Source organism: Saccopteryx bilineata, chromosome 4 (genome assembly GCF_036850765.1).
Source record: "Saccopteryx bilineata isolate mSacBil1 chromosome 4, mSacBil1_pri_phased_curated, whole genome shotgun sequence".
NCBI lineage: Eukaryota > Metazoa > Chordata > Mammalia > Chiroptera > Emballonuridae > Saccopteryx > Saccopteryx bilineata.
Genome location: NC_089493.1, coordinates 298,179,360 through 298,198,132, shown reverse-complemented (window position 1 = coordinate 298,198,132; position 18,773 = coordinate 298,179,360). Strand labels below are relative to the sequence as shown.

Genomic DNA, 18,773 nt, shown 5'->3' with positions numbered 1-18,773 from the left:
CCCTTTGCTCTCTTCCTTTCATTCTTCCTTTATCGAACTCAGGTTTCAGCTGTTCTGAGGAACACCTGAATGTTCCTCTGAGCATGGGTGGATGGATGGATGGATGCATGCATGCATAGAGAGATGCATGAATGAAAGGACATATGAATGAATGGATAGATGCATGAATGTGTGAATAAATATGGTTGAATGGCTGGATGAATAGATGCATGGAAGGATGAATGGATGGATGGATGGGTGAATGGATGGTTGGATGGCTGGATGGCTGGATGGGTGGATGGATGGATGGATGGATGGATGGATGAATGGATGGTTGGATGGATGGATGGATGGATGGATGGATGGATGGATGGATGGATGGATAGATGGATGGGTGGATGGATAGATGGATGGATGGATGGATGGATGGATGGATGGATGGATGGATGGATGGATGAATGGATGGATGGTTGGCTGGCTGGCTGGCTGGATGGATGAATAGATGGATGGATGGATGATAAATGATTTGATGGGTAAGTAATTGAATCAGTTAGTGCAAATGTAGTCTAACTTTGCCCTCGGGATTCTCCTCTCATGCTTCTTTACCTTTGGGCAAACTGAAAACATACATTTAGGTTAAAAATCTTTGCAGTTCAGCTGGTCATCACCTGTACTCAAAAGAAGCCTAACTCCTTATTTTTATTTTCATTTTATAGAAAAGCAAAGAAGTTCCCTCCTTTTAAATCCCACTGGGATCCAATGTCTTTGCCACACCCTGACCCCACCTTCCTTACATTCCTTCATGGAAAAGGGAGATGGCAGGGCTGTCCCCACTGCGGTGTCCAGAGCTCACTGAATCTGGCATCTGGACGATTCAGGGTCAAGGTCATCCCTGAAGAACTTGTTTGTCCACTCTGGGCCTCAGATTTTTCACCAAGAGCATTATATTAATAATAAACCCATGTTCCCCAGATTTTAGTGATTGGCCCAACAACACTATGACTTTTGCTATAGTCTTGTGTCCCCCAATAGTATTATTAACATGGTGTTTTAAAGTGATTGGACATTTTTTCTTGAATTTATACTTTATGTCATACTGCTGTCCTATATAAAAGTAATGGCCGCCACATAAGAAATCTCAAATGTTTTTAGCAGCCAGATTAAAAAAAGAAAAAAAGCCTGACCAGGCAGTGGCACAGTGGATAGAGCGTCGGACTGGGATGCTGAGAACCCAGGTTCGAGACCCTGAGGTCGCCAGCTTGAGCATGGGCTCATCTGGCTTGAGCAAAAAGCTCACCAGCTTGGACTTAAGGTCACTGGCTCGAGCAAGGGGTTACTTGGTCTGCTGAAGGCCTACAGTCAAGGCACATATGAGAAAGCAATCAATGAACAACTAAGGTGTCGCAACAAAAAACTGATGATTGATACTTCTCATCTCTCTTCGTTCCTGTCTGTCTGTCCCTATCTATCGCTCTCTCTGACTCTCTCTCTGTCCCTGTAAAAAAAGAAAAAAGAAAAGAAAAAGAAGCAAGGAATAAATTTTAACAATATATTTTACTTAACCATGTTCATCTAAAATGTGATCAGAGACAATTATGAACAAGATATTTTACTTCTTGTTCACACTAAATGTCCAGAATCTGGTGTGTATTTTACAATCCTGGCAGATCTTTCTAGGGATGCTAAATTCTCACTGGAAATCCCTGACTTCTGCTGAGATCTCATAATTGCCCAGTTGAGGAAGTAGATTCATATATCCAAGTTATTCCAAGTGTACAGTGTTTTCCAACAACTGAACCGAGTGTCAGATAACGGTACACTGACTAAAATGAAATGAAATGAGACTTGGCTCCACCCTTGTACTAGTCAGAGTCAAGTTCTCTATAGTTACATTGTGACTGGTGGTTACTAAGTTGCACAGTATAGATGTATAACAACCCTGCCTCCCTGTTATAAATAGAAAGTAGCCTTAAAAATAAATACAGTGCCCTGGCCGGAGTTGGCTCAGTGGATGGAGCGTCAGCCTGGTGTGAGGATGTCTTGAGTTTGATCCCCGGTCAGGTACATAGAAGTGACCATCTGCTTCTCCTCCCCTCTTTCTCCTCTTCTCTCTCTCTCTCTTCCACTCCCGCAGCCAGTGGCTCTATTGGTTCAAGCGTTGGCCCTGGGCACTGACGATGGCTCAGTTGATTTGAGCATTGGTCTCAGATGGGGGTTGCTGGGTGGATTCCGGTTGGGGTGCATGTGGGAGTCTGTCTTTCTATCTCCCCTCCTCTCACTTAAAAGTAAAATAAAATAAATAAATCAATACAGTGACAAGACATCAGTGATACTTAATTCTAGCTGGATTTTGCTACCGGCCAAGGTGCCAGCCCTGGGCTTGCTCTGTGTCTATTAAAGAGGAAGATTCAGCACGAGTAAAAGAGTGTTAAAGACACACAAGCACCAAGCTGAGGCTTTCCCTGGAATGGAATCTGGAGGCTTAAAACACTGAAAAAGGGTTGAATGTTGCCGGCTTGTAACACCGAAGATAACCTAACAAGAAATCAACAAAAACAGCAGAAACCCCAGCCTGTCGGTGGCCACTGAGCTCTCAAATTCCACTGCTTATCTCTTCTTTATTCCTACTCCTCTGCGTCCTCGAAGAGACCACGAGCTGAGCGAGTTTGTGAAGAGAAGACTGGAGACACTAGGTTCTGGCTCAGACTCTGCCCTTCCTCCAGCTCTGAGAATCTGGGTAAGCTCGGCTTTGTTCTGTAAAAGAAGGGTGTTTCGGATTCATCAAAGAAGCGGCAGCCAGGAAGAGGCAGGCCCTGGGCCCTGTCCTAGCTGCAGGCTGTCCTGCTGTGTGCACTGTAAACACAGCGGGGAAGGCACTGAGACACCCCTTTGGCAGAGAGGAGGACCACGGAGGCTGGGAGCGGTTCGTGCAACTTGCTAGAGCCTCTCCAACGGGCAGCCACAAGCCTCGACTCTGAATCCGGGTCTGGAGACCACCGAGCCCACCCTTCATCTAAAACACTGTCCGCAAAGAGATGGTGGGTTTGTGTGCCAGGACACGTCAGCATGCAATCTGTGGTATTTCTTTCTTTCTTTTTTTTTTTTTTTTTGTATTTTTCTGAAGCTGGAAACAGGGAGAGACAGTCAGACAGACTCCCGCATGCGCCCGACCGGGATCCACCCGGCACGCCCACCAGGGGTGACACTCTGCCCCGCTGGGTCGTCGCTCTGCCGCGACCAGAGCCACTCCAGCGCCCAGGGCAGAGGCCAAGGAGCCGTCCCCAGCGCCCGGGCCATCTTTCCTCCAACGGAGCCTCGGCTGCGGGAGGGGAAGAGAGAGACAGAGAGGAAGGAGGGGGGGGGGGTGGAGAAGCAAATGGCGCCTCTCCTATGTGCCCTGGCTGGGAATCGAACCCGGGTCCCCCGGCCGACGTTCTACCGCTGAGCCAACCGGCCAGGGCCACAATGTGTGGTATTTCTCAGTGTTTTCCCTCTGGTTTTTACCAGACACTTGGTGTTGTGCCCTGTGCTGTTGTTGTGGCCTCTGGGCCCAGAGAGCTGGTCTGTGAGCCCAAGCCCCCATCCTGGAGTGTGGGGGTGGAGCATGGGGACCCTCCTCGCAGAAGCTCTGGCTCTCACGAGAAACTGCCAGCAGCACTGGCTCCCCTGCTCTGGGCGTCCCGCCTGGGGGCAGCTCCCCTGCATTTTTGGGCTCGTTTAGCCTTAATTCTCAGGTGCTTCTAAGCCCAGCACCTCCCTGGAAGATCGCTTTTTAGGGCACGGGCTAGCTAACACAGCAAGTGCACATCAACACACTGATGTCACCGTTGATGTGATCTTAGCTCCATGCTGCTGTTGTCCCCAAGGCCCTGCATCCACCCGCGCTGGCCCTGCCAGGTGGAGAGACAAGGGGACATCAGAATGCACAAGACTTGAGCCTTGAGGCTGAGGAGACCGAGGGGAGTCGGAGGCAGCGGTGAGTCGGCAGTAAAGCACCGGAAAGCGCCCCGCCTCCGGCTCCTCGTGTATCTCCTCACCGTGGAACCCTCACCACCTAGGTCGCCCCTCGTGGAGCGGGGCTGTGCTCCCCCCACACCCGGCTCCCTCGGCGGGCATGCAGCTCCTGTGCAGCCTCCTGGTTCTGCACGTCTCCTGGGCAGCGTCCTGGTTCTGTGCAGCCTCCTGGTTCTGCGCGGCTCCTGGGCAGCCTCCTGTTCTGTGCGGCTCCTGCTCAGCCTCCTGGTTCTGCGCGGCTCCTGCGCAGCCTCCTGGTTCTGCGCGGCTCCTGCGCAGCCTCCTGTTCTGCGCGGCTCCTGCGCAGCCTCCTGTTCTGCGCGGCTCCTGCGCAGCCTCCTGTTCTGCGCGGCTCCTGGGCAGCCTCCTGTTCTGTGCGGCTCCTGCGCAGCCTCCTGGTTCTGCGCGGCTCCTGTGCAGCCTCCTGGTTCTGTGCAGCCTCCTGGTTCTGCGCGGCTCCTGCGCAGCCTCCTGGTTCTGCGCGGCTCCTGGGCAGCCTCCTGTTCTGCGCGGCTCCTGTGCAGCCTCCTGTTCTGCGCGGCTCCTGTGCAGCCTCCTGGTTCTGTGGCAGGCATGCAGCTCCTGTGCAGCCTCCTGGTTCTGTGTGGCTCCTGTGCAGCTCCTGTGCAGCCTCCTGGTTCTGTGCGGCTCCTGTGCAGCCTCCTGGTTCTGTGCAGCCTCCTGGTTCTGCACGGCTCCTGGGCAGCCTCCTGTTCTGCGCGGCTCCTGTGCAGCCTCCTGGTTCTGCGGCGGGCATGCAGCTCCTGTGCAGCCTCCTGGTTCTGTGCGGCTCCTGTGCAGCCTCCTGGTTCTGTGCAGCCTCCTGGTTCTGCATGGCTCCTGGGCAGCCTCCTGTTCTGTGCGGCTCCTGTGCAGCCTCCTGGTTCTGTGCAGCCTCCTGGTTCTGCGGCGGGCATGTAGCTCCTGTGCAGCCTCCTGGTTCTGTGCGGCTCCTGTGCAGCCTCCTGGTTCTGTGCGGCTCCTGTGCAGCCTCCTGGTTCTGTGCAGCCTCCTGGTTCTGCGCGGCTCCTGGGCAGCCTCCTGGTTCTGCGCGTCTGCATCTCTGTTCTTTCCGGCTCCTCCTTCCTGCTTCCCGCTCTTATCCTCTTCCTACCGTGACCCCCTTGGTGTTTCCTGGTGCTTCCTGGAGCTCTGTCCACTCTTGGAGCTTGTGAATGGTCAGCCTGGGGGTGGACCCTCTCACACCTGAGGACACGTTTGATTTGGCTCGTGCATAGTGTTTTTAATTTTTTTTATATTTAGTTGTCAACATGGAAAAACATTTCATATAAAAAAATCTAAATTTCTAACTTCTTTTGGACAATCTGGCAATGCTGGACCATTGGCTGGACGGCTGAGGGGTGGCAGCACTTTCTGACGCCCTCAGTCCCCAGTCCTCCCTAGTGTCTGTCACCCTGGCTCTCGACCCAGCCCGCAGGTCAGCTGTCGGCTGTCACTGGATGTGTAACTGCTGCTGGTTTCTTGTAAGAGAGGTGGACAGCAGTACTGACTGTTGCCCCATCATTTATGTGGCCATGTGACTTTGGGCAAGCGTCTCAATGTTGTTGTCATCAGAGAAATGAGCGTAATAATTAGACATGCCTTCGAGGGTTGCCATGAGAGTTAAATGAATTAATCATGCAACGTGCTTTGAAGACTGCCTCGTATGTAGTTAAGAGCTACTTTAGTGCTGGCAATCATCAGGAGGAAAGGGCAGTGTTTTTGGAACATATGTCCCTAACCCGGAGGGAAACGAGAGAAGAGCAAAAGAGCCACAAGTTTCCAGGAAAAAAACCCAAACAAAATAGAAGGGAAGCATAATTCGTTGGGTAGGTGAGGCGTTTCTTAAAACCCGGGCAACCTCGTTCCTTTGCACTGTTAGCTGACGGCCCCTTGAGTTCAAGATATCGACCCTTCCCCGTCCCCAGCATTCCCTGGGGCCTCAGCAGGGCTGCCCACCCCTGTCAGCCTCACCCACTTATTGCAAATCCGCAGGGAGTCTCAGTGGCAGAATCTGTGTTCACCTCCCTGCTGCATTTTCCGGCCCTGACCCTGGCTGGCTGCAGCAGGCAGGGCAGTCTTGCTGACGGTCAGTCTCTTCCGGCTTCAGCTGAGGACCACTTTATGTTCTGCACCGATGTTATTTCTGCAGGCTTCTCTTCGGGCCACGAAGGCCTTGGACTTTTAATAGAATTGATTGCTTAGCCCATCAGGTCATTCTCTCTCCGTTTTCCAGGACACAGAGTTTTACTTCTGGTGGGTGCCCTCTGAGTGGAATTCTGCATTTATGGAAAAGACCTCTACGTAAAGCTGTGCATCGTGCCAGGGGGCGCACAGGGCTTGGTCACATTGGCGTGTGAGATGACAGAAACCATGCCAGCTGCTCTTCGTTGAGGTCCCCTAGTGTGCACGGGACGGGAACACGTCTCAGCCTTTGCCCATTTTATTTTGAATCGCCACAGCAACGATGCAAGACATTGAAGGTTAATAACATTGGTTGAACTCTTACTCTGTATGAGAACAAACACATGCCAAGAATGGTGACAAGCATTTTTAGCGAGAGAGTCAGAGAGAAGGACAGATAAGGACAGACAGGAGGGGAGAAAGATGAGAAGCATCCATTCTTTATTGTGACACCTTCGTTGTTCACTGATTGCTTTCTCATATGTGCCTTGACCAGGGAGCTACAGCAGACTGAATGACCCCTTGCTCAAGCCAGTGACCTTTGGGCTCAAGCCAGCAACAATGGGGTTATGTCTATGATCCCATGCTCAAGCCAGTGACCCTGCATTCAAGCCAGCGACCCTGCGCTCAAGCCAGATGAGCTCATGTTCAAGCTGGCAACCTCGGGGCCTCGAACCTGGGTCCTCTGGGTCCCAGGCCGATCTCTATCCACTGTGCCACCTCCTGGTCAAACAGTGATAAGCATTTTTACAATTTCATTTAACCCTCAAAACACCTCTGTGAGATAGGTATTATTATTATCCCATCTCATTGACGAGGAGGCCGAGGCTCAGAGACAGTGAGAAATTTGCCCAAGGTCACAGACTAGCAAGTGGAGGAGCTGGTCTTCAAGCCCAGGGTGACTGGCATCAGAGACCACTTACTTAACTGCTGAACTTGACTGTCCACTTTCCTGCAAGTGAAAACCGGGACTCAGCGAGATGGGGTATCACGTCTGAGATCACACAGCCAAGAAGAGTAAGACACAGGATTCAAACCCATGATTGTTCTGCCTCAGAGCAATGCATCTTCACACTCAGTGTCACAGAGCAGAACTGACCTAGGGGACCGTTACAGAGGGTGAAGGATAAAGACCGCAAAGCTGGACCGCAGCCCAGACAGCCTCCAACACGAATACTTCCTCGGTCCGTGCTTCCGTCCCGTCTGTGGGCTATGTCTCCGATGGAGTGACCAGGCACAGCCTGGTTCTCCTCAGCCTCTGACAGATCCACCCGGATTGGCTTGTCCAAGGTCACTCAGTGAGTTATTGCCAGAGCCAAGCCAGGAGTCGGGGGCTCCGCATGCCATGCCCTCTCTCTACTGTGACCACGGGGCTCTTCAGGCCAGGTAAGTTACACAGCAGAAATCAGGTGCCCCGTAGAGGGACTGTTTCAAATTGGAGTGCCTGCATGTGTGCTGTTGAAAGGGGCTGCTATGAAATGAATTCGGGTACAAATATTCAATGCAATACTATGTAGCTTCATAAAAGAATGGAAAAGCTTAACCGAGACTATTGGGGCTGATTAATAAAGAAGTGAAACACAGTAACATGCAAGATGGTGTGTGTATTATGTGCTCATTTTGCAGAGATGAAATGGGAGAGTTAAAATTACAATGTGTGGCCCTGGCTGATTGGCCCAGTGGTAGAGCGTCGGCCTGGTGTGTAGATGTCCAGGATTCGATTCCTGGACAGAGCACACAGGAAAAGTACTCATCTGCTTCTCCACCCTTCCCCCTCCCCCCTCCTGCAACCACGGCTCAGTTGGAGCCAGTTGGCCCCAGGTGCTGAGGACGGCTCCATGGCCTCCACCTCTGGCTCTAAGAAAAGCTCTGTTGCTGAGCAATGGAGCGATACTCCAGATGGGCAGAGCATCGCCCTCTAGGGGGCTTTCTGGGTGAATCCTGGTCGAGGCCCATGTGGGAATCTGTCTCTTTGCCTTCCTTCTTCTCACTGAATTAAAAAAATATTACAAGGTGTGTAATATTTTTTATCTATTTATATTTTTAGGTTTTTAAATAATATGAATGTCATCACCTATGAAGTGAGCACACACACACTCACACGCTCATGCACAGGTGCATAAGAAAAGCAGCCTAGACCCTGGCCGGTTGGCTCAGTGGTAGAGCATCGGCCTGGCGTGCGGGGGACCCAGGTTCAATTCCCGGCCAGGGCACATAGGAGAAGCGCCCATTTACTTCTCCACCCCCCCCCCTCCTTCCTCTCTGTCTCTCTCTTCTCCTCCCGCAGCCAAGGCTCCATTGGAGCAAAGATGGCCCGGGCGCTGGGAATTGCTCCTTGGCCTCTGCCCCAGGCGCTAGAGTGGCTCTGGTCATGGCCGAGTGACACCCTGGAGGGGCAGAGCATCGCCCCCTGGTGGGCAGAGCCTTGCCCCGGTGGGCGTGCCGGGTGAATCCCGGTCAGGCGCATGCGGGAGTCTGTCTGACTGTCTCTCCCCGTTTCCAGCTTCAGAAAAATACCAAAAAAAAAAAAAAAAAAAAAGCAGCCTATGTCTCACTCAGCTCCAGCCAATCACTATCTTCAGGGAGTATGAGCCTAATGTTGTCTGTTCTGTTTTTTTCAAGGAAATACGGAAATCTATTTTTTTTTAAGAATCCCCTTTTTAAAATAAATTTCAAGTGGTTTATTGCTAATATCTGGAAATACAAAAGCATTTTTTGTATAATAACAGTGTGCACAGATGCTGAACAAACTTATTTGTTCTTTTTTTTTACGGCGCCTTTGTGATTTTCTATGAAGGCAATTATGTCATCTGTGAACAGAAATAGTTCAATTTCTTCCTTCCTGTTATACCATTTATTTATTTATCTATCTATTCATTCATTTATTGATTGCCTTCTTGCACTGGCTAGGACTTCCAGAACATTGTTGAATAGGAATGGTGAGAGCAGATGTCCTTCCTTGTTCTAGATCTCGGGGGGGGGGGCACGCCATCTCACAGCACTCAGTGTGATGTGAGCTGGATAAGGTGTCCCTTATCATCTTAAAGAAGTTCCATCTCTGTCTCCAGTTTGATAAATTTTTTATCATCCATGAATGTTGGATTTTGTCAGATACTTTTTATGCGTCTGTTGAGATGCTCACACGGACCTCCTCTGTGAGTTTGTTAATACGGTGAATCACAGTGAATGATTTTCCAATGTTGAACCAGACTGGGAGTTCTGGAGAAAACCCAACTTCATCTTGATGTGGTGCCCTTCTTATATATTCCTGATTAGATGTGCCAACGCTGTATGTTGTTGAGGATTTTTATGTCTCTGTTAAGGAGGAATATTGGTCTGTAGTTGTTTTTTTCTTATAATATCTTTAACTGGATTTGATATTAGGGGTCAGCTGGTGTCCCTACACAAGTTGGCAAATTTTCCTAATTTCTAAATGATAAAAAACAACTTACAGAGTCCTTAACGTGCACCAGACATTGTGCTAAACGCTTAACCCATTGAACCCTCCCAGTCACCCTGTGAGTTCCATACCGTGTGTGTCTGTGCTTCGTGGGTGGGGAAACTGAGGCACCAGGTAAAGTCACTTTGTCTGAGGCCACACAAAGCCAGGACTCAAAACCCAGGGGTCTCACCCCAGATTCTGTACTCTTAACCCCTTTCCTACATTCTCTGTAGAGATGTTTACCGGCAGAAGACAGCACTCAGGGAGGGCTCCGTTAGCTCAGTGGTCGAGGCACGACCCGCGTCCGTCTACAGACTGGGCCTCTCCTCTCTCTCTCTCTCTCTTTCTCTCTCTCTCTCTCACCCACCCTCCAAGGCAGGCATTGTCACCCCGTTTTGGAAGCAGCAGTTCTGGAAACGCTCCCCACCGCTGGGTGGCGTGTGGCTTCCGGCGGCCCCTTCCTCACCTTATCTCCCTTAGTAAGGTTGGAAGACTGCCCTCTGAGTCGGTTTCACTTGGTGCTGCCCAGTGGGCTCAACCGCCCCCCTCCTGCTCTCTTCCCAGGCGGGCAGGCTCATCCTTTCCTCCTGCCCTGCCTGCCCCCTCGCCTGGCCCCGCCGCTGCTCCCAACGCCACCCGGTTGGCACTGCCGGCTTACTGCACGTGTTTCGAAAGTCAGAAGCCCCTGGCTTCCTTAGAAAAGAGAAGGAACGAGATGGAGTCTCAGGACCAGCGGTGCCGGCAGCTTTCACCCCCGAGCACCCGGCCTCGAGGACTGAGTTAGTTCAGCGACTTTCTGGCACTCCCGGTGAAACGGACTATTACACAGATAACCTTACTCAACACGCACTGCTTTTGTGGGCAGTGGGCGCTGCTGTTCCTCCGATTTTACAGGGAGAGAAGTTCGTGTTATGGAGAGGTTAGGAATTCTCAAGTCTCAGGCTGCACGCTGTCCATAATTCCACCTCAGAGCTCCCTGCACGCCAGGTCGGAACAGTTCGAGTCATCTGTCTGGGGGCAGTTAGAGGGTGGGGAGAGACAATGGCGTTTCCCCCTGGTCACTGGCTCCCCCCTTGCCTCGTCCCCACGTCCTCATCTCTCCCTTACTTCCCATCCACATCTCTCCACGGCGAGAGCTGAGAATTGGTGTGAGTCCACTGCCAGGAAAAAGGATTCCACTCAAAATCTCAGTTCTCAACAATATTACCAAGGAGTCTGTTATTTCGCACCCGGCACAGCTGGGCCTCCCAGTCAGCCACAGGGCACTGAGGGCTTTGCTAAAGTGCTGCTGAGGCTGGCGTTTGGGAAGGGAGGGGAGACTGCAGTGAGCTCAGCATGAGGAGCAGAGGGGCAGGTGCGGGGCTCAGGGCTTTCCTCGTGTGCCGCCCAGTCCCTCCTCTGTCTCACCAAGCCCCCTGCTCCGTACAACCAAACCAGCTTCCCGGTCGCCGGAAATAACCGCCCAGCAGCCAGCCAGGCGTGGGTGTCAGGCCCTGAGCTGGGCTCACCTTGTCCTGTCACCTCCGTCAGCGTCTTTACTCTCACTACCACGCCGGGGAGAGCGGCTCTCAGTAAAGCCTGCTTCTCGGATGTGGAGACGGGGGGGGGGGGGGGGCACAGACACACAAGAGGCTCACAGATGACTTCATTCTTCGTCACCAGGGTAGATTTGCTTGCGTTTGTGGTTTTAAGAGAATGAGTGACTTAGGGTGACTTTCACCTTTGAATCACCTTGCAAACGATGAACAAAGCCCGCCGTTACCAGCCCAGGACCCTTCTACACGCAGCCTCTCCCCTCACCCCTCTCCAGAATGCCGGGTCGGGCACCTGTCGCTGCCTCTGAGCTGATGGGCTCACGCTTGTGATCCCCGTGAATTCGTGGACTGCCTGCCCAAGGGCCTCCGAGACCCTCTGACACCACCTCCGCCGTTGGCACACAGTAGGTCGTCATAACCTTCGTTGAGTGTATGAACACATCCCTGCCCTCCACTCTCCAATCCCAACCCAAGGCCCCCCCAGTCCAGTCCCGCCCCCACATTTAAAGTCTCCAAGCCCTGAGCTCAGCCTCGATGAGCCCACGCTTAGCACCATGCCTGGCACAGGTCGGTGCCAATGCTGTGGGTCGGGAAGGATTTAGGCTGTGAGGGTCTGAGGTGCCTTGACTTCCACCGGGAGGAGTTTCAGGCTCTGTGTTTTCCCTCCTTCTCCCCATCTTCCTGTCCCCACTTTGGGTCAGCCTCCCTGTGTATGTCTCTGTGCCTTAATGGGGACAATGGGGACACGGCTACTTCAGACAGCAGAGGGGATGGGGTGGACACATTCTGGTGTGAGGGCAGCAGGGGACAGGGGACCTGTCACCTCTCTAGTTCAGCAAGTGTCACCCATAACCAACCTTCTGAAAAAGTGGCTCCCCCAAAGAGACCTCTGGACGGAGACCAGGGGGGCAGGCAGGGAGGTGCGACCTGGCCCGAAATCAATTGCAGCTCCAGGTAATTACTGCACAAGGACATGTGCAGTGGCCCCAACAGGGCTGAGCCTTGCTCTCTGGGCAGGTAGAGCGATGAGCCAGTAGTGAAGCCTCATCACTCACAGGGCGCAGGAAGGGGAATTAACACATGGGTGGTTGCTGGCACCTGCCTCACGGGGGAGGGGGTTTATTTCAACTCCCTCATCAGGGTCCCTCGCTACCACGCTGACCGTTTTGGAATGGAAATCTCAGGCAGGGTCTCAGAAATACAAGTCCCAAGTTTCCAGCATCCCAGGATACCGAAGACGATGAGGTGGTGAGGCTAGATTCTAGTCTGTACACTGGATTATTTCCCCTCTTTCTGTTCCCTCCTGTTTCTCTCTCTCCCCCTCTGCCTGCAACTCTCATTAGAAATCTTTCTGTCACACAGACCATCTCAGGCACTCCCTGGAAGACAGGCCATCTCAAGCCGGAGCACCAGCAAACCCCTCCCTCTCCCGCACAGGCAAAAGCACACTCCCTTGCTCCCTCGGTCCCCGGGACAGCTCAGCTCTCTTGAGGAATTCAACACAAATCACAGCCACACTTGGGAGAGGATGTGAAGATGCCGGACCTCTGCAGCCGCGGGACAGCTGCCCAGGGTTGGTGGACCAGATGGCAAAGCCAGGCGAGTCAAGGAGACTCTGACCCCCTGAGGTGGTGGCCTGGGCAGCCTGCCTAGGCTTCTCTGCACCCTTCTGACACCCCTCCATTCTTCTTAGCTGCCCTGGAGACCCATCCTGCTTTGGGGGGCAGCGGGGACTCAGTCCTTCCTCCATTCCAGCGCCTCCCCCTGCCCAACACCAGGATCTCCAGTCTGGTCTGGGCGCAGATCCCTGGGCAGGAGCACGAGGCGGAGCAGAGGGTCCCGCGTGGGCAGCGGTGAACGTGAGGACGACGGGACAAGTGCAGCCCCCACAAAGCCATCCGCCCGGAGATGCAGTCAGGGTCACACACACGCCCTCCGTGGACGCCCTCGCAGACAACGGTCCCTTCAGACGCGCACACACATCCTCCCCAGCAGCCTCCAACCCACACTCACACGCTGCTCATCACCCGCCGCACACACGCGTGCAACAGACACACACACGCACACGAGTCCCACCGGCTACAGCAACTCCCCCCCCCCCAATCTGGAAATGTCCGCAGTTGCCCTTTAGGCTTAAACTTTTTTTTTTTCCAGAGAGGGCGCCCAGGATCACGCGGAGAAGGTGGGTCGCGCGCAGGGACGCCGGCGCTTAGGGGGGCGTCCCGCTTCCCCCGCCTCGCCCCCCGCCCGCGCCCCTCACCTGGTAAACCGAGGCACAGCAGGAGGCTGTAGTAGACCACCGGCACGAAGCCCAGGCCGCAGGCCGAGCTGGGGGGCCAGGACCGCGAGCTGTTGGCGGCGGAGGGGGCGTGCGCGTGCTCCATGGGCGCACGGCCGCGCCCCGCAGGACCTGCGCCTGCCCTTGGCCGCGGTCCCCTCTGCGGCCTCCGCACCTGCCGGCTCGGCCTTCCCGCGGGGCGTGGGGACTCGGGAGGCCGGTGGGTGCACTTCCCACCTCGGACAGCTCCGCGCGGGCCTTGGAGCCGGAGCCGGGGAGGTGGGCGGGGGCGCGGGACGCCGCTCGCCGCAGCCAATGAGCAGCCGCCTGGGTGCGGGGTGGGGGGAGGGAGTGTGTGTGCGGGGAGGAGGCTGCGCAGCAGGGGAGGGTCCTGGCTGCTGCTCCCGCAGGCTCCCGCTTCGGGAGAGGAGCAGCGGTTCCACCCCGGAGCTCCGGAGGAAGGCGGGGGGCGGGGCTGGGGGGTGGGACCCGGGAATGCGCCACCCGGACCTCCGCGCCCTGGGGCAGCGGCGCGGGGTGGGTCGGACCCTCGTCTCCCGCGGCGGCTCGTACTCAGTTCGCCTTCTTGTCCTCCGGGCCACCTGTCCTCCAGCCCGTCCCCACCGAGCGCTCTGCACCCTGTGCGCTGCGGAGAAGGGGCGGCTGTTGCAGCGCCGAGGATCCTCCAGGGTCGTCAGCTCTCGGGGACCAGAGGGGCTGAGCTCGAAAGGAGGTGTGCATGTGTCTGAGTGTGTGTGCATGTGTGTGCGTGTGTCTGAGTGTGTGTGTGCATGTGTGTGCGTGTGTCTGAGTGTGTGCGTGTGTCTGTGTGTGTGTGCATGTGTGTGTCTGAGCGCATGTGTGTCTGAGTGTGTGTGTGCATGTGTGTGTCTGAGTGTGTGCGTGTGTCTGAGTGTGTGCGTGTCTGGGTGTGTGCGTGTGTCTGAGTGTGTGTGCATGTGTGTGTCTGAGTGAGTGCATGTGTGTGTCTGAGTGTGTGCGTGTGTCTGAGTGTGTGCGTGTGTCTGAGTGTGTGTGCATGTGTGTGTCTGAGTGTGTGCGTGTGTCTGAGTGTGTGCGTGTGTCTGAGTGTGTGTGCACGTGTGTGTCTGAGTGTGTGCGTGTCTGGGTGTGTGCGTGTGTCTGAGTGTGTGTGCATGTGTGTGTCTGAGTGAGTGCATGTGTGTGTCTGAGCGCATGTGTGTCTGAGTGTGTGTGTGCATGTGTGTGAGCGCATGTGTGTGCATGTGTGTGAGTGTGTGCGTGTATCTGAGTATGTGCGTGTGTCTCAGTGTGTGCATGTGTGTCTGAGTATATGCTTGTGAATGTGTGTGCATGCATGTGTCTGAGTGTGTGTGACTGTGTGCATGTGTGAGTGTGTGTGCATGTGTCTGAGTGTGTGTCTGAGTGTGTATGCATGTATGTGTCTGAGTGTGTGTGCATGTGTGTGTCTGAGCGTATGTGTGTGTGCATGTGTGAGTGTGTGTGCATGTGTCTGAGTGTGTGTGTCTGAGTGTGTGTGTCTGAGTGTGTGTGTGTTGACTGAGGGGACTCCAGAGGGGACTTGTTCCGGAGCTGAGTGCCTTTGAGGGGATGCAGGCTAGCTAAGAGCAGCTTGCTCCAGGAACCCCTTCTGTCAGGAATGAGGATGTTGCAGCCACTCAGACACACTCACCACTGTTACAAGGGCACATAATACCCAGTCCTAAGGGCACGCTCCCACACTCTCCCGGGCACGCGAAGTCCCTCTCATTCCACAGGAAGACGTGAAAAAAACACAAGGTCATTCCCATCTCCCTGCACAAAGATCCCACTCACACGACAGACATCCCCACCTAAGCGCACACCCATGTTGGAGCCGTCTGGGGGAGGGGGAGTCTCGTGTTTGAAGGCTGAGTGAAGGATGCAAAGGCGAAGCAGGTGGGCTCCGGGCTGTCGTGGAGAGCTGGGACGAACCGGGACTACCTTCTTCGCAGGTGGGAATTTTCCACACGGCCCTTCTGGGGGCCTCAACAGAACTGAGAAGACAGAAGTCTGTCTGAGCTCAGCACAGTGTGTGGGAGAGTTAAAGCTGCTGCAGAAATACGGAGGAAAGAGAGACATTTCGGTGGTGGGGGTGAGGGGTGGCTGTAGCAGTGGCCCAATGCAGGGACATTGATGGGTTCAGAGAAGCCTCAGACCCCTCTCTGATCCTCCACAACTCCTTCTCCCCTCTAACATCCACTTCTGGGGAGAAGAGACTGGCTGGGCTTTCCCCAGGGGGGGTTCAGGTCTCCCAAGTTGGTGGGGACCTCTGTCCCTCCTGCCGAACAAGGGGCGTTGTCAGTCTTGTTGGTGGCTCCCCGAGGCGGGCATTGGGTGCTGTGGGGTGAAGAAGGCACCCAGGGCCAGGCACATCTGCTTTGGGCAGCAGTCTGCTGGGCCAGGCGTGGTCTGGGATGAACACGGAGGCCGTGGTTCCTAAAGGCACAGGTGATTGCGAAGAGTCCTGTGGGCCCAGTGAGTACAGGTTTTGATGTCTCAAGTCAAGTTAGCTCCTGAAAAGTTTGTTGTGACCTCTGTTGTTGGAATGTGACCACCCCAAACAGAAACAAAACACGGATTCCACCATGACAGTAAATCAAGTTGTGGCCAAGGGTAGGGAGACTCAGTGAACAATGGTTCAGAAACCTACAGGCTGGATTTGTCTGTGGGCAGCTAGACGGAGACCAGACGGAGACGGGGGCTGGAGAAGAGAGGGCAGGAGCTTTGACACAGCTCCCCTGTCCTTTCAGAAGTCTCTATCCAGTGTGAACCGGTGATAACGCCTCAAGGTGTCTTCCCCCTGGCTTCCCCCTCTGCCCAGAACGTTCTTGCTCTAGGTCGCTGCCTCTAACCGGGTCTTACTTATGGTCTCTTCATTGAGGCTTGCCCAACACCCCGCATCATGGAAATCTCCGCTCCGAAACGCTCGTTGCCTCTGCCCCGCCCATGCTCATTTTTCTCCGCAGCCCCGAGCACCCCTGGTGTGCCATGTGCTGTTTGTTTAGTTACTTAGTTTCTCATCTGCTTCTCTTCTTAGAAGGGCAGGTCCCTGGGTACGTTTTGCCTCTGTCGGCACCACTGGTTTCTGCCCAGAGCCTGTGTGTTGTAGACTCTCGATGGACGCTGAGGAGTCAAGGGCCCCACCCTCACTGACTGGGCATACAGAGCAGGGGGAGGTGACTGTACCTTCGCTCACTGCTCTCAGCAGGCAGAAGTCAGCGCGTGGGCTGCCGTTAGGGGCACCATTCTCAGATTCTTCGTGGAATGACCTTATTTGACTAGCCACTCCAAAAATACTTAGTGTAGAGTTCGGGGCTGTGGCGAGACTCTTTATAAAACCAGAAACTGGGGCCCTGGCTGGTTGGCTCAGTGGTAGAGTGTCAGCCTGGCGTGCAGAGGACCCGGGTTGGATTCCCGGCCAGGGCACACAGGAGAAGCGCCCATCTGCTTCTCCACCCCTCCCCCTCTCCTTCCTCTCTGTCTCTCTCTTCCCCTCCCGCAGCCGAGGCTCCATTGGAGCAAAGTTGGCCCGGGTGCTGAGGATGGCTCTATGACCTCTGCCTCAGGCACTAGAATGGCTCTGGTCGCAACAGAGCAACGCCCCAGATGGGCAGAGCATGCCGGGTGGATCCCGGTTGGGCACATGCGGGAATCTGTCTGACTGCCTCCTCGTTTCCAGCTTCAGAAAAATACACCCCCCCCAAAAAAAAACCCCAAAACCCAGAAACTGGGTGGAGCAAGGTTACTGGGTTGTATGGAGGCTCTGAAGGAAGCTTATAGTGTCCAAGCTTCTGTTTCCATCCTCTGTAGAATGGAGATGAGGGAACCAGGGATGGCTCAGCCCAGGACGCTGACAGGGAGGGAAGAGGGACTCCCTGGACACAGGCAGGCTGTGGTTTGGAGAGTGGGGATTGGCACCGGGTCCTTTGCTGGCTGCACGGCACACCTTGGCTGCCTGTCAGGGTCCCAGTGTCCTGGGAAGTGGGCAGGTTGGATGAGAAGAACTCTAACATCCTAGGACAGGCTGTTGGTTCCAGGGAAGGGGCAGGATGAGTCAACACTCGAGATTAATTTTGCCACCTGACTGGCTCTTTAGAGGTCAGTGGATGCTTAACTGGAAAACATGGTTGGCTAAATTCATCCACTTACTCATTCTTTCAAAAGACTTTTCTTTTCAAAGACGTATCATATTGGATATTTAATGTGTGGTCATCATGACTAGACACATTTGCAGAGCTTGATGCAAAAATAAAAACACTCAAAAATTCAGAAATTCAGAACAGCGACGGCAGAGCATGAAACAACGCCTCAGTGTGGGGCCCGATACAGCCACACACACATGACGCCGGTCCTGCGTGAGGTGCAGAGTCGGGGAACGAAAGTTCCCGTTTATTAGGGGTGTATGGGGAGAAAGCTGCCTGACTCATTTTATCCTACTGTTAACACTGGGAGAAAAATAAACACCCCATTTTACAGGTGAGAGAAACCAAGTCACTGAGGAGTCTGGCAGTCTTCCCAAGGGCACCTGGCTGGGACTGGGTCCGAGGCAGCCTGGCTTCAGGGGCTGGGCTGTGACCGCCGGGGCACATAGTCTAGTGTGGGCCCCACGTGACACAGGGCAGGGACCTCATCTGTCGTGTCCTATCTTGGCAATGTACCCCCAGTGCCAAGAACAGGGCCAGGATGGTGTCCAGAAGTAAATCTTAAATAAAGAAGTGAATAAATGTAATAGAAATCTATGCACGATGTTAGGGAAGGGGTTGCCCAGTCAAAGGTCTATAAGCCTCGGCAGAAGTAAACATGAGTGTGGTGGAAATATTGCACATTCTTCTTTTCTGTAAAGAAATGTGTTGTGGGCCCTGGCCGGTTGGCTCAGTGGTAGAGCGTCAGCCTGGCGTGCAGGAGTCCCGGGTTTGATTCCCGGCCAGGGCACACAGGAGAAGCGCCCATCTGCTTCTCCACCCCTCCCCCTCTCCTTCCTCTCTGTCTCTCTCTTCCCCTCCCGCAGCCAAGGCTCCACTGGAGCAAAGATGGCCCGGGTGCTGAGGATGGCTCCATGGCCTCCACCTCAGGTGCTAGAATGGCTCTGGATGCAACAGAGCAACACCCCAGATGGGCAAAGCATCGCCCCCTGGTGGGCATGCCGGGTGGATCCCAGTCGGGTGCATGCGGGAGTTTGTCTCTCTGCCTCCCCACTTTTCATTTCAGAAAAATACAAAAAAAAAAAAAAAAAAGAGGAAAAAAAAGGAAATGTGCTGTTTTCCATTTATAACTGCATAAATAAAAACACCTAGGCATAAATTTAATGAAGGATGTC

At 54.0% G+C, this 18,773-nt stretch overlaps 1 protein-coding gene across 1 annotated transcript in view; it reads right to left on the bottom strand.

Moving 5' to 3' along the window:
- GPR139 (G protein-coupled receptor 139) overlaps window positions 1–13,538 on the bottom strand; it is a 36,073-nt gene extending 22,535 nt beyond the window's left edge. Inside the window, exon 1 of the mRNA XM_066272073.1 lies at window positions 13,415–13,538. Within this exon, the coding sequence (XP_066128170.1) occupies window positions 13,415–13,538 (124 nt within the window). The remainder of the gene's footprint in view (window positions 1–13,414) is intronic.
- Window positions 13,539–18,773: the final 5,235 nt, after the last annotated feature.